The sequence below is a fragment of the Mchenga conophoros genome, linkage group LG14, assembly GCF_057382185.1.
Source record: "Mchenga conophoros isolate Kocher_MC1m ecotype Shallow Benthic linkage group LG14, M_conophoros_male_GT1.1, whole genome shotgun sequence".
NCBI classification, from domain to species: domain Eukaryota; kingdom Metazoa; phylum Chordata; class Actinopteri; order Cichliformes; family Cichlidae; genus Mchenga; species Mchenga conophoros.
The window spans coordinates 30,245,020-30,258,836 of NC_140539.1; the positions used below are offsets into that span (position 1 = coordinate 30,245,020).

The 13,817-nt window shown below is 42.8% G+C and overlaps 1 protein-coding gene across 1 annotated transcript; it reads right to left on the reverse strand.

Moving 5' to 3' along the window:
* Window positions 1–1,281: 1,281 nt before the first annotated feature.
* Window positions 1,282–13,204, reverse strand: LOC146560068 (uncharacterized). The gene is made up of 5 exons (XM_085244390.1): window positions 11,955–13,204; window positions 11,836–11,848; window positions 9,664–10,771; window positions 3,643–5,282; window positions 1,282–3,552 (listed from the first exon to the last, which is right to left on the reverse strand). The coding sequence occupies exons 1-5, from the start codon at window positions 13,202–13,204 to the stop codon at window positions 1,291–1,293; spliced, it is 6,273 nt and encodes a 2,090-aa protein (XP_085100516.1). The 3' UTR covers window positions 1,282–1,290.
* Window positions 13,205–13,817: the final 613 nt, after the last annotated feature.

The following is a 13,817-nucleotide window of genomic DNA, read 5'->3' on the forward strand; positions in this document are numbered from 1 at the left end:
CAGTCACTTAATTGAGTGGACATCAGCACTAAGTACAGCTATAACTGAGCTGTCTGACACTGAGGATCTGAGCCACTCTGGTTCTGCCAGGCAGAATACATTAGTCCTGTCCAGCACAGCCCGAGGTAATATTAAAAAACAGATTCCCTAAGGGCAAAATTCCTCCTTAACTCCTGGCTGCTCTTTGCACATTTCTTAACCACAGGCAATTTATTTTTGCATTGTTCTGTTTTGAGTAGAAAAACATTTCTGAAGTATATTTCAAAGCCTTTGCTCCTAAATTCACTATTAACAGATATCTGAGGGGTTTTGTATGTTTTTTGTTTGTTTTTTGGATCACGTCAGGATTCATAGTAGGTAGCCACAAGTTATGATGGATTTGTGGTGGAGGAAAGCCAAGGGATAGCATGAACAGTATGAATAATTTTATATAGCTGGACTGTGTAACAAAGATACTGTTTCTGTAGCACTGATTGTTTTTATTTAGTATGCACACATAGCAAATGCAAATTTACCTGCCAGGCCTTGTAAATTGCATTTTATTGTTTAGAGCCTTGCAGATGTGGACATAAATGATGTGTGTTTGCTTGCACATAATACCGCCTCTAACTTACAGCAGTAAATGTATAGTATATTCTTACATTATGTTTAATTTTCCTTAGGAAAGCCATAATAGGTGGATAATGGATTTTGTTCAAAGTTTTAGCTTTTAGCACCAATGCACTAGTTTCTGTTTTAAAACTTAGAGTATTGTCGCATCTTCAAAAAATAAAAATACAATAACTGAGCCTTATCGTTGCACTGGTTTACTGAACCTTTCTTTCAGGGCATGTACAGAACATGAGCATCCATTTTCTACTGCCTCCTACAGGACACACTCTTCTTCCACTTCCTTACACATTAATGTAACACAGAACTAATACTGCCTCTCCTGGCATTACCATTGTAACAACACATTCATTCTGTTTCTTTCAGAAGAATAACAGGAACTTAGGATGTAGGTATCTATGAATAATAACTATTATGTATACTCATATATTTATATAACCACTTATTTCTTGCGATACCACATCTCCTCCCCCCTTAAGTCAACAACTCCCTTGACTTACAAAATAACTGTTTATCTAAAGAATGCTTAACAAACAATCAACATGTAATTAAGGTAACCATACAACCATACAACTGTACATAGGTTTCCATGTTTCTCTTTTTTTTTTTTTCTAACTAGGAAGGTACGTCCTTCCTGTGAGATCAGAGCGCATTGTTGCTCTATTTCTGGAAGATCTCACACTACCTAACAAAGTCCTTTAAAGTCTCTGGTGGACGTCTCTCTCTCTGGGAACGTCGCAACATGGGTGTCCCTGAGGAGTCTCCGGGAGCTGGAGTCTCCGGAGCATAAGGCAACTCCATTGCCGGAGGTTGTGGCGATGTGTCCAACTCTGATGGCAAGCAGCACTCAGGCACTGATTCTTTGTCAAGCAATGGCTCCACCTCCCTGTCTGGTGTACTGGGAACAGTGTCAGCCACTCTTGCTCTCACCTGATCCACATGCCGCTTCACAGTTTGACCTGATCCAATGGTAACAATGTAAGACACTGGACCCGATGCTCTCACAATGACTGCGGGAATCCACTTCGGGCCATAGGAGTAGTTTCTGATGAAGACCTTGTCTCCTGGTGTGAAACTTCTCAGTCTTTTCTTGGTGTCATGATTTTCTTTCTGTTTCAATTGTTTGTGCTGCACTTTTGTTTTCACATCAGGCATGAGCAAGTCCAAAACTGATCTGAGTCTCCGTGACATCATCAACTCTGCAGGTGATAAACCAGTAGTGGCATGCGGCGTGATGCGATAACTGAACAGAAATCGGGACAGTCTGGTTTGCAAGGTATCACCCTTGGCTTTCTTCATCCCCTCCTTAAAGGTCTGGACCGCCCTCTCAGCCAGCCCATTTGAAGAAGGGTGGAAAGGTGCTGATCTTACATGGTCAATTCCATTCTGCTTCATGAATGACTCAAATTCAGCACTTGTGAAACATGTTCCGTTGTCTGAAACTAACATTTTAGGTAGTCCAAACACACTGAAACTCTGGCGCAGTTTCTCTATAGTTACCTGTGATGTAGAGGATTTCACAGGGTAAATGTCCATCCACTTGGAATGAGCATCCACAATGATTAGAAACATCTCCCCGAGGAAAGGCCCTGCATAGTCCACATGGATTCTGGACCATGGTGACTCCGGCCACTCCCAAGGGTGTAATGGTGCAGTAGGTGGTGACTTGGAGTGTTTCTGACACTCCTCACATGCCTGCACTTCTCTTTCAATGTTCTCATCCATCCCTGGCCACCATACATACGACCTTGCCAAGCCTTTCATCTTCGACATGCCTGTATGAGTCTGGTGCAGGAGTTTCAATATTTTGTCTCGGCCTTTGGTGGGAATAATTACTCGGGCTCCCCAGAGCACGCAACCATCCCTCACACTCAGTTCCAGCTTTCTCTGTCGATACGGCTTTAAACAGGTGTCGGTCTCAGTTGGCCAGGCTTTTAAGGTGTACTCGTGGACTTGCGACAACAAGACATCCTTAGCTGTCCATCGTTTGATCTGTGCAGTGTCCACTAATGTGTCATCCAGTACATCCATCATCAAAACCTGCTCAGCCATCTCTTGCTCAGGTGCTGAGTCTGGTACCGGCAACCGGCTGAGCGCATCCGCGTTTTCATGATGTTTTCCTGGCTTGTACCTGATGTTGTACTCGTAAGCACTCAATGTCACGGCCCATCTTTGTACTCTTGGTGAGCCCATCTGAGGTATAGGCTTCTTTTCATTGAACAGTGAGATTAGGGGTTTATGATCTGTGTAAATCGTGAAAACTCGGCCATACAAGTATTTGTGAAATTTCTTGATGCCAAATATCACAGCTAGACCTTCTTTGTCAAGCTGAGAATACTTTTTCTCAGCAGGAGAGAGTGTGCGTGACATGAACCCCAAAGGTCTCTCGCTTCCATCCTCCATCTTATGTGACAATACGGCGCCTATGCCATATGGGGATGCATCACATGAGAGAACCAACTCACGGTCAGCAGAATAATGAACTAACACCTCTGCTGAGTTCAACAGGATCTTAGATTTCTGGAATGCTTCCTCTTGTCTCTTTTGCCATGTCCACCGTACCTCGTGTCTCAAAAGTTCATGTAAGGGTGCCAACAGGGTTGCCAGGTTTGGAAGGAATTTGTTGTAGTAATTTAGCAAACCTAAGTATGCTTTCAGTTCAGTGACATTTGTGGGGGTAGGTGCGTCCATGATTGCTTTAACTTTCTTTTCCACTGGGTGGAGCCCCTGGGCGTCCACTATGTGCCCCAAGTACTCCACTTTCTCTTGCATGAAGGCACACTTGCACCTCTTTAACCTCAACCCAGCTTCCTCCAACCGGGTCAACACCTCATCCAGGTTCTGTAGATGGCTTACTTCATCCACTCCAGTCACTAAGATGTCATCTAAATACACTGCTACATGAGGTATCCCCTTCAAAAGACTTTGTAGACTAAGTAAATACTTCAGCCTACTCCTTTTCAAACAAATAATGGAATGATATTTTGTAATGATTGTGAAGGCACATGTTTGAAATGTTTGAAATAAATGAACTGAACTTTCCATGGTCCTCTGGAATATTGCTGGAGCAGAGGCCACTCCAAAAGGCAATCTGTTATACGTGAACAGCCCCCGAGATGTGTTTACTGTCACGTACTTTTTCGATTCATCATCCAAGAGGATTTGCTGGTAAGCGTGGCTCATGTCTAATTTTGAGAACTGCTTACCCCCGGACAGTGTGGCAAACAAGTCCTCCATTCTGGGTATGGGGTACTGCTCCAGTGAAGCCACGGTATTTACAGTAAGCTTGTAATCCCCACACAGTCTTATTGTCCCTGTGGGCTTCAGGAGTGGCACTACTGGTGCCGCCCATTCAGCATATTTCACTGGCGAGATGATGCCTTCTTTCAACAGTCGATCTATTTCCTCGTCGACTTTTGCTCGCATAGCAAAGGGGACAGAACGCGGACGGAAGAAGCGTGGGGTGGCATCACTTTTCACATGAATAGCAGCTTTCATTCCTTTCAGGGTGCCCAACTCCTCTTTGAACACATTTTCATGTTTACTTAACACTTGCTGAAGTGTTTTCTCTGTTGTTTTGACTTGGTGCAGCTTTCTGTTGTTAGGACTGTTTTTCACTTCACCCCAGTCCAATTTAATTTCCTCGAGCCAAGCTCGACCTAGCAAGCTGGGGCCGTCGCCTTCGACCACCACCAGGGGCAGATGTTTTTTCTGCTGCTTGTATTTGACGCTGACTCGTGTTGCACCAATCACCTTAACAGGATCCCCTGTATAAGTTTCAAGCTTGATTTTGATGGGCTGCAGGCTGGGGGGCTTACTGTCTTTCCCTGTTTCTCTGAATGTTGCTTCGTTCATGACTGTTAGGCAACATCCAGTGTCTATTTCAAAGTTCACCTTTTTCCCATCAATTTGCATATCCACAGTGTAGGGGTCTACTCTTCTTAAGTGTACCGCACTGCCACGCCCTAACTTGAACAGTTTTCTGTTGTGCCCTTGACTGCACTTGACACAGTTCAACATAAAAGAGTCATCTTCAGAGCTATCAGTTTTGTTGTTATCTGCTTTCTCGCCCACATTGTGAGTACTGTAGTGTGAACTCTGCTTTTTTTCTTTCTTTACATATGTCGATCCATACTTTTTCTGGTTCAGTTTAGTCTTGCTTTTACAAGCTCTAGCTATGTGTCCCATTTTACCACAAGCATGACATTTTTCTTGTTTGTACTTACAGTCTGCTGCTGTGTGCTTGGTTCCTTTGCAACGATAACACTCTTTATTTTCTGCTTTAAAGGTACGACTCTCCTGTTGTCCTCTAGCGAGACTGAAACATTTTGCTGATGCCCCTGAGGTCTGCAGATCCTGTGCATTTTTATTTGCAGTCTCCATTGCTACTGCAATTGACAGAGCTTTGTCAAAAGTGAGATCTATTTCTGGCAAGAGACGTCTCTGAATTCGGTCATCCTTAATTCCGCAGACGATCCTATCTCTCAACATCTGTTGTAACGTGTTGCCATAGTTACAATCCTGTGCCAGGCGACGCAGCTCCGCTACATATTCCATGACGGTTTCATTCGGCTTGCGGGAGCGAGAGTCGAACTTATACCTTTGCACAATTTCACTGGGCTTCGGATCGAAGTGATTTTTCATCAGAAGCACCAGCTCTTGGAAGGTTTTGTCTAGAGATGGCACAATACCACTTTTTTATGTCCGATACCGATACCGATATCATAAATTTGGATATCTGCCGATACCGATATGAATCCGATATAGTGTTTTTTAATCAACAAAACTGTTTTTTAAATATCTTGCTGCATTTTGTATAAGTTCATACTCAAGTTTAAAACAACAACTACACTAAAGCTATTCTGTTATACCTGTATGCAAAAAAAAATATTTCATAGTTCAGCAATACTGATCAATCTAATAAACTTAAACCTACACCATCCTCCCTATTCTGGTATTTTAAAGAGTACTTAGCATAAATATTAAGCAACCTAACTAACAGGGTTCCAACTCCCAGCAACAACAAAAATAAATAAATAAAAAATAGGGAACCACCCCTCACGCTCCACCTCATGATGCTTAATCGACGTAATCAACCTTAATTTGATGCAGTGTGAAAAAAAATGCACGGAAATCAATTCTTTTTCAAGAAATATTAAATAGATTCAACATCTTTCTTCAACAAAATTGCAGACTGCACAGATGGTACCTTCCCAAAGGAAAAAGTACTATAGCTTACTAGGGTATATATATTAGACTTAATAGTCACTATATACAGTAATGGACTTCTATACATTTTACATCAGATTAAAACTTTGGGTGTAAGATTCAGATAAATATTAAATAATTAAAAGCGAGACATCTTAAATGAGAATAAGAAAGAAAAGTATGTCTTTGTGCCCCCTTTTCCCTGTTCATGCCCTATCGGCCCCCCTGGCTAAACTTTGCTAGATGTGCCCCTGCACAGTTACAGCCGTCAGCTACGTAGAAAAAGATCCTCGAGTAGAAAGTAATATTAAATACATTCTAACAACAGCTGATCAAGCTTAAACGTGCTGCTGTTGTTCAGCCGCTGGTTTCCTCTTTCTGGTGCAAAGTGGGCCAAAAACAAACAAGAGACACGGACTCGCGACAGAAAAGCCGATCAGCTGATCATTAAGCAGTTTCATGATTGAAGTAGCAGCCGGAGAGCGAGAGGCAGTCGCTCGTTAAGCTTAACGCAGGAATGCTTTACAAACATTCAGAGATGGACTTACACACTTGCTTTACTTCTCTCGGGGATAACTTTGTCGGAGATGAAATGCCGGGTTGCTAGCGAAGCTCCAAATGCTATCCAGACCACCGACAGGTCCCGCATGCCACAGCCGCTCTATCACGTGATGCATACTGCTCCAACGTGCTAACGTTCTGAGGTGAGTTACGGCGTGTTGCAAGTTTTGTGAGGTGCTTTCGTGATATTTAATGGATCGGATTACATTTTTTATTTTTCTCCGATATCCGATCCAGTAATTTAGGTCAGTATCGGACCGATACCGATACGTAATATCGGATCGGTCCATCTCTAGTTTTGTCTTTGGGCTTGGCCGGGCTGAGAAGGTTTCGCATCAAGCTGTACGTCGCTGCTCCGACGACACTTATTAATATCGCTCTTTGTTTCTCTGCATCGTCGATCCCGTTAGCTGTGAAAAACTGCTCGAGTATTTCCGTGTACTCACCCCAAGTCTGATTCTTTGGATCGAACGCTACTAGCGTACCAATTGTAGCCATTTCCGCTTCGAGGTCACTGCCTTCTATTTCCAGCCGAAAACTTTTGCATTCTTTGAAAAGCTAGCCAAACCTGTAGCCGACTCCATCACTTTATTTTCTTCTCTTTTCTTTCAGTCCGATCGCCCAAACTCCTTCCCCCTAAACGTCCTCGTCGCCAAAAAGATGTCGCATCTTCAAAAAATAAAAATACAATAACTGAGCCTTACACCGGAGTATCGTTGCACTGGTTTACTGAACCTTTCTTTCAGGGCATGTACAGAACATGAGCATCCATTTTCTACTGCCTCCTACAGGACACACTCTTCTTCCACTTCCTTACACATTAATGTAACACAGAACTAATACTGCCTCTCCTGGCATTACCATTGTAACAACACATTCATTCTGTTTCTTTCAGAAGAATAACAGGAACTTAGGATGTAGGTATCTATGAATAATAACTATTATGTATACTCATATATTTATATAACCACTTATTTCTTGCGATACCACAAGTATCAAAACAATTCAGTGCACGAACATGACTGGAAAATCACCCTTAATTATTTTTTAGCTGAGAGTTTTTGTCATTAAAGTATTTGATAATGTTTTTATCTTTACCTGCGTCTTCTGACACCTATTTGGATGAAACCTGATTTTTCTTTCATACTTATCATATCTACTATGATTGAAGTTGATTAAATACCCAAAACAACATGCATTTATGCTATAGTCACAGAGTCAACAGTGTTTGGAGATGACAGCATGACCAAAATTATTGCTTCTGTGTGTAATAAGCTTGTGATCTCATTACTTTGAAGAAAAGGATCATGTCTGCAACTACTTACAGTCATCTCCAAAGCAATTTTGGAGTGTCATGAAGAAGAAAAAAAAATCAGTCTGCTATCAGTTTGCAGTTGACTGGTGTCAAGCAGGCAATTGCATTCAGTCTATGATAATAGGACTGTGCTAAATCAGGAAAAATTGCAATTTGTTGCAATATACTTGCAGAAATTTACATTAAACAGAAACCGACATTAAGCGCTCACTTTCAGAGTCCAGCTAGAACCTCATAGATTTGAAACAAAAACAAATAGTGATTTAGTTACTGCAGAAGAGCAATTTAACTACAAAATAACATATTTACTTTGCAGCCTTGCTTTTACATAGGAATATAACCTATTACAAAGATACATGATGCAAAGAAGTTGCTTCCATTGACTGACTCAGTTTAATGGCAGTGTGTTCATCTTTCTATATGTATGAATTAGATGGCAACGACTTGCAAACTTTCATCAATCTGTTTGCCAGTGATTGCTGTCAGTTTCAAGAGGAGCTGCATTCCACCAGGAAAGACAGTGGTGAAAGCAACCACTGCACATTAGTCTTTGACTACCCAAATATTTAGCATGTTACCACTAGCCAGTCATTCTGTTTTTACTCTTGTGAAACTGAGTCATTATATGCAATTGACAGCTATGGTCCTTAGTAATTGTTTTTATTAGGATAGATGACTTTAAACACTGAAATCTCCTGTTAGTCATTAGTTTTAGCTAACAGTAAAAATTGGATAAATGATGATTGCTAACCATTAAGACCAACACAGCAATAAACACAACCTTTTGGTATAACTGTCACCATTAAAGAGGGTTCTCTAAAGCCCCTTTGTGACCACTGGTCACTAAGGAAAAATATGTATTCCCCTGCTGGTTGGCAAATGGTTCCTGCTGGCTATCAAAAAGTGGAACTGGTCCCAGACAGAGTACTGCTCCAAAAATCACCACGTGATTATTAACATTTCACAGTTTTACTACTGCTCAATGAAAAATAAGTGTTTTCAGTCAAGTCAACATCTGCCATGCAAACTATGGATGACATAGTCTGTTAGCAATGTCACAACCCAGCTCATAGGAAGTGACAAACAAATGGGAGACCACACACAGGCTTTTAAAGACTGTAAGACACATTTAATGAAAATAAGGTAAAGCAACTTAAACACAAGTTAAAGGACATAACAGCCATAACTGAAACTTCCAAATAAACATAACACGTGCCAGAGGGAGCCAAAAGCCAGCCACCCTGGTTCAGTCAAGGTGTCTTTATATACACTGGGACTGGCCTCTCAGGTGTGCTGCATCAATAATTGGGTCAGCTCCACCTACCTGCAAGAAACAGGAAAAGGAAAAAGAAAAACACAAGGCCAGCCCACTGGCCGTCACACTTCCCCCCAAAGAACAGGGTCTCACCCTGAATTGGCAAACACATTTACATTATGAATTTGCAGCTAGAAGAACTAACATATTTTAAATTCATAACATATACACACACACACACACACACACACACACACACCCTCACTTTCAACACCTTTTATATGCTCAAAAATCATCTTCAGCTCAACTCCAACCTCAGCAACCTTGGTACCTAGGAGCAATTTAAGAGGAAGGAAAACGATACTGGAGAGGACATACTTCAAGCATATGAGGAGTGAAGCTGCTGGTTACAAAGGGGCACGGGACAAAGCATCTGCCAAGACATTATCTTTGCCCTTAATGTGCTGGATATCCAAATTGTAAGGCTGCAGAAAGAGAGCCCACCGCATGAGCCTTTGATTTGGGTTCTGCAAGGTGTTCAAGAAAGTGAGAGGGTTATGGTCAGAAAATACCTCAATTGGCCGAGCAGAATCTAAATATACCCTAAAATGCTGCAAGGCCAAGACTAATGCCAAAGCTTCCTTCTCAATGACCGAATAATTCAGCTGATGGGAGTTGAACTTCTTGGAATAGAAACTAACTGGATGTTCAGTACCTTGCTTGTCAGCTTGGACTAGAACAGCACCTGCACCAATGTGGCTTGCGTCCACATACAGCTTGAAGGGCTGATCCAGACGAGGTACTAAGAGCACAGGTTCTGAGCACAGTAAAGCTTTTATGACCAACAAACAAGGGGAAGCCCAGCTTGATGACGACGGCACTGCAATGTTGTTGTCCAACATGTAATGAACTTCCTTATCAATTATTTTCCTCTTTTCCTCAGAGACCCTGTAGAACCTCTGCCGGATTGGTTTTGCATCACCCACATCAATATCATGCTCTATCAAAGTTGTTTTAGAAGGTGTGTCTCCAAACAAGGTTGGATACCTTGTAATTAATGCAGACAATTCTGCACATTTGTCAGCAGGCAAATGGCCCAATAGCACATCCAAGTTCTGAAGAGATTCTGAATTCTTCAGACGGCCAAGCAATAAGGGATCATCAGGTGCTGCCACATCCTCCCCCCCACAAACTGACTTCGCCACTGTACAAGCCGACAACCCTGGACTCGATGTAGAAGGAGAAACGAAAGAGCCCGACAGACTGACGGATAAGGGACGAACATGATAGGGTTTCAACAAATTAATATGGCAAAGTTGATTTCTTTTCCGGCGATCCGGGGTATCAATCAGATAATTCTGTTCAGACAGTTTTTGTACCACGGTGTAAGGCCCAGCAAACCGTGCCTGGAACGGTGACCCTGCAATCGGCAGTAAAGCCAAAACCTGGTCACCTGTACTAAACTGCTGCTCTTCAGAACGCCGGTCATAAAAATATTTCAACTTGACCTGAGCCTTTTCAAGGTTCTGTTTGGCCAACTGACCTGCCACATACAGTCTGTGCCGAAAACCATTAACATAATCTATCAAGTTCACCGGTGGTTCACCTGACAACCACTTATCGCACAGCACTGTCAATGGTCCCCGAACTTTGTGGCCAAAGACCAAGTCATTTGGGCTAAACCCAGTACTCTCCTGGCACACTTCACGCGCTGCCAACAGAAGCCACGGTAAACCTTCCTCCCAGTCACTCCTCATTTCGGTGCAATAGGCACGTAACAAGGACTTCAGTGTTTGGTGGAAGCGCTCTAAAGCACCTTGGCTCTGTGGATGATAAGGAGAGGCTTTATTATGCACAATATTCAACAGCTTAAGAACTTGTGCAAAAAGATGTGACAAAAAGTTTGATCCCTGGTCACTCTGAATAATCTTCGGTATGCCAAATACAGAAATAAACTGTGTCAAAGCCTTCACCACAGACTTAGCTGTGATGGTACGCAACGGATATGCAGCAGGATAACGCGTAACTTGGCACATTACAGTTAACAGATACTCCGAACCAGATTTTGATCGAGGAAGAGGGCCCACACAGTCAATGATCAAATGTTCAAATGGGTTACTCACAGCAGGGATGGGACAAAGTGGAACAGGTTTAATAGACTGATTTGGCTTACCTACAATTTGGCAAGTATGGCAGGTCTTAATGTAAGCTGAAACATCACGCTTAAGACGTGGCCAAAAGAAGTAGCGCAAGATGTAATTATAAGTCTTCGTCACACCCAAATGCCCAGATTTGTCATGAGAACACTTCAACACCTCGTCACGGTATTTAGTTGGAACCACAATCTGGACAACTGGACTCCCAACACAGTCCAACCCTTGCGGAATCCACCTACGGACTAGTACCTCCTTCTGCAGAAAATAACCAGAGGCTGCACTTCTAGCGTCATCACTAGGTTGCACTTTGTGAAACAGCTCAGTCAGTGAAGCATCAGCACGCTGTGCCTGAATTAACTCTTGCTGGGAAACTGACAAATGTTCAGGAACAATCAAATCTGGTTCAACCTGACACTCTTCTGCTTGAGTTACAGGCTCTGCATCCCTTTTAGCTGCAGCCCTCGTAACAGCACAAGCTGCAAAGTCAGAAAAACCCTGTTCACACTCATGGGACTCATTCAGAACTCTAGATTTAACAGGTAAAGAATTGTCAGCCCAGACTCGATTTCCAGCCAAATCATTCCCCAAAATCACATGTACGCCCTCAAGTGGCAAAGCAGGACGAACACCAAGGCAGATATCATCATCCACAAAACTGCATGACAGCCTGACTTTATGCAATGGGGCACAGATAGTGGTTAAACCCATGCCTTGAACAAGCACACACTCACCAGTATCAGTAACCTGTGAAAATGGCAACACGGAGACTAAGATAAAAGAATCCTTCGCGCCTGTGTCACGCAAAATCTTTACAGGAACTTTATGATCATCACCCGGGAGTGATACAAACCCATCTGACACAAAATCCTCAAACCCCGAATAGCTCTCCGAGTCAGACTTAGTCGAAACTGGCGTCTCCCGAGAGACTACTGAAATTTCCCGAGCAGGAATGGTAAGAGCTGCAGGCTTAACCTGTTTACCTGTACGTGCCAACTTGCTTTTCAACAAGGGACATTCTGCTTTCCAGTGTCCATCGCCATGGCAGTAGTTGCATGCTTGACCAAACTTACTGGGCTTCACACCACCAATGGCCTTCGCAGGGTCCGATGCCATAAACTTAGTTTGACAAAAAGCTCTAGCGGGAGCACCAACTGGAAAACAGTTTCTACCAACCTGCCCCTTATGTGCCAAGATATATTCATCTGCCAATTTAGCAGCGTCAGAAACGGTTGTCACTTCCCGTTCGGCAATGTAAGTGGCAACCACAGGAGGAACACACTCTTTAAACTGCTCCAATACCATCAACTCACATAAATCCTGGAAAGTTGTCACTCCCAGTGCCGAACACCATCTGTTGAAGTGTTTAGTTAAATCCCTCGCAAACTCTATATGCGACTGCTTATCAGACTTCCTCCATGATCTGAAACGTTGACGGTAAGCTTCTGGTACCAACTCATATGCCTTCAGAACTGCATCTTTAACAGTAGCAAAACTCTGACAATCAACTGCACTGAGTGCTGAATAAGCTTCCTGAGCCTTTCCAGTCAACACAGACTGTAACATAATCACACAGTCAGCTGCTGGCCATCCTCTCAAATCAGCAATGCGTTCAAAAAGGGAGAAAAAGGCATCTGGCTCTCTTTCATCAAATTTCGGCACCAAGCGCAAATTACGCACGACATCAAAAGTTTCAACTTCTTGTGGAGAAGACTCTTTAGCCTCAACACCACCTGATAACTTGCCCGCTTTGATTAGGTCTAACCGATACTGCTCTAACTCCAACTTTTCCTTTTCTAAAGAATACCTTACACGGTCTTTCTCCATTTGTAAGAGTAACAACTCCTTTTGCTGCTCAAAAGACAAAGCAACGGCAGTTGAGACCACAGACTGATCAACCTCAGCCACTAAGGTCTGCATTTTACGTGACAACACGCCTTTCTTTACTAATGCAGCCTTCAACACTCCTTTAATCTCATCTTTCAACCGTTTATCTCCAATGTCGACATCGTAATGTTCAGCAAGTTTCAGGAGTTGTTCTTTAGTACAACTATTCAAGAGTTCCTCCGATGGAGACTGAACAAAAGCATCAACAGTAGCCATAACAGCAAAGTATTGATTCTCGACATGCAATTTAAAACAGCACTTTCCCACTAACTGCCTAACCAAAATCTACTTAACTAAAGCCTAGTCTTCATGCAGTTACTTACGGTGGGTACTTATGCACTAAAAACCGCCAGGAAGAGAAAGGCAACTGCACAAACAGCGACCCCCTCAATCCTGGGGACGTGCTCCCGAGACAACTGCTCTAACCGTGTTCACCGCAACAGAAATTTCAATGAATGTTTCTCGAGGGAGAAACACTCCTTCAACCTAATAGGGAAAGCACTGATTTCAACTTTGCATATTCAATAATCAACACAGCTCATACGCTCCAAAGTTGACACAAGACAGCACATCAACACTAGCTCAAGTCTACAGTAAACAGTATTAACATGACTGCCTCCACTCAATCTGCCTAACCCAAATGGCCTCCCAAACACAATACACAGCAGACCCAAAATATCAAAGCACCACAAATAACCAAACTGATCAGCAATCAACTCACAATTGCCTACAAGGCAAGACCTAGCCAAGACAAGCAGCTGCAAACAGACCAGCTCTCAATCAAATGTTAGAAAGCTTACCAAACCAGGACGATCCCGGACGAGCCCCC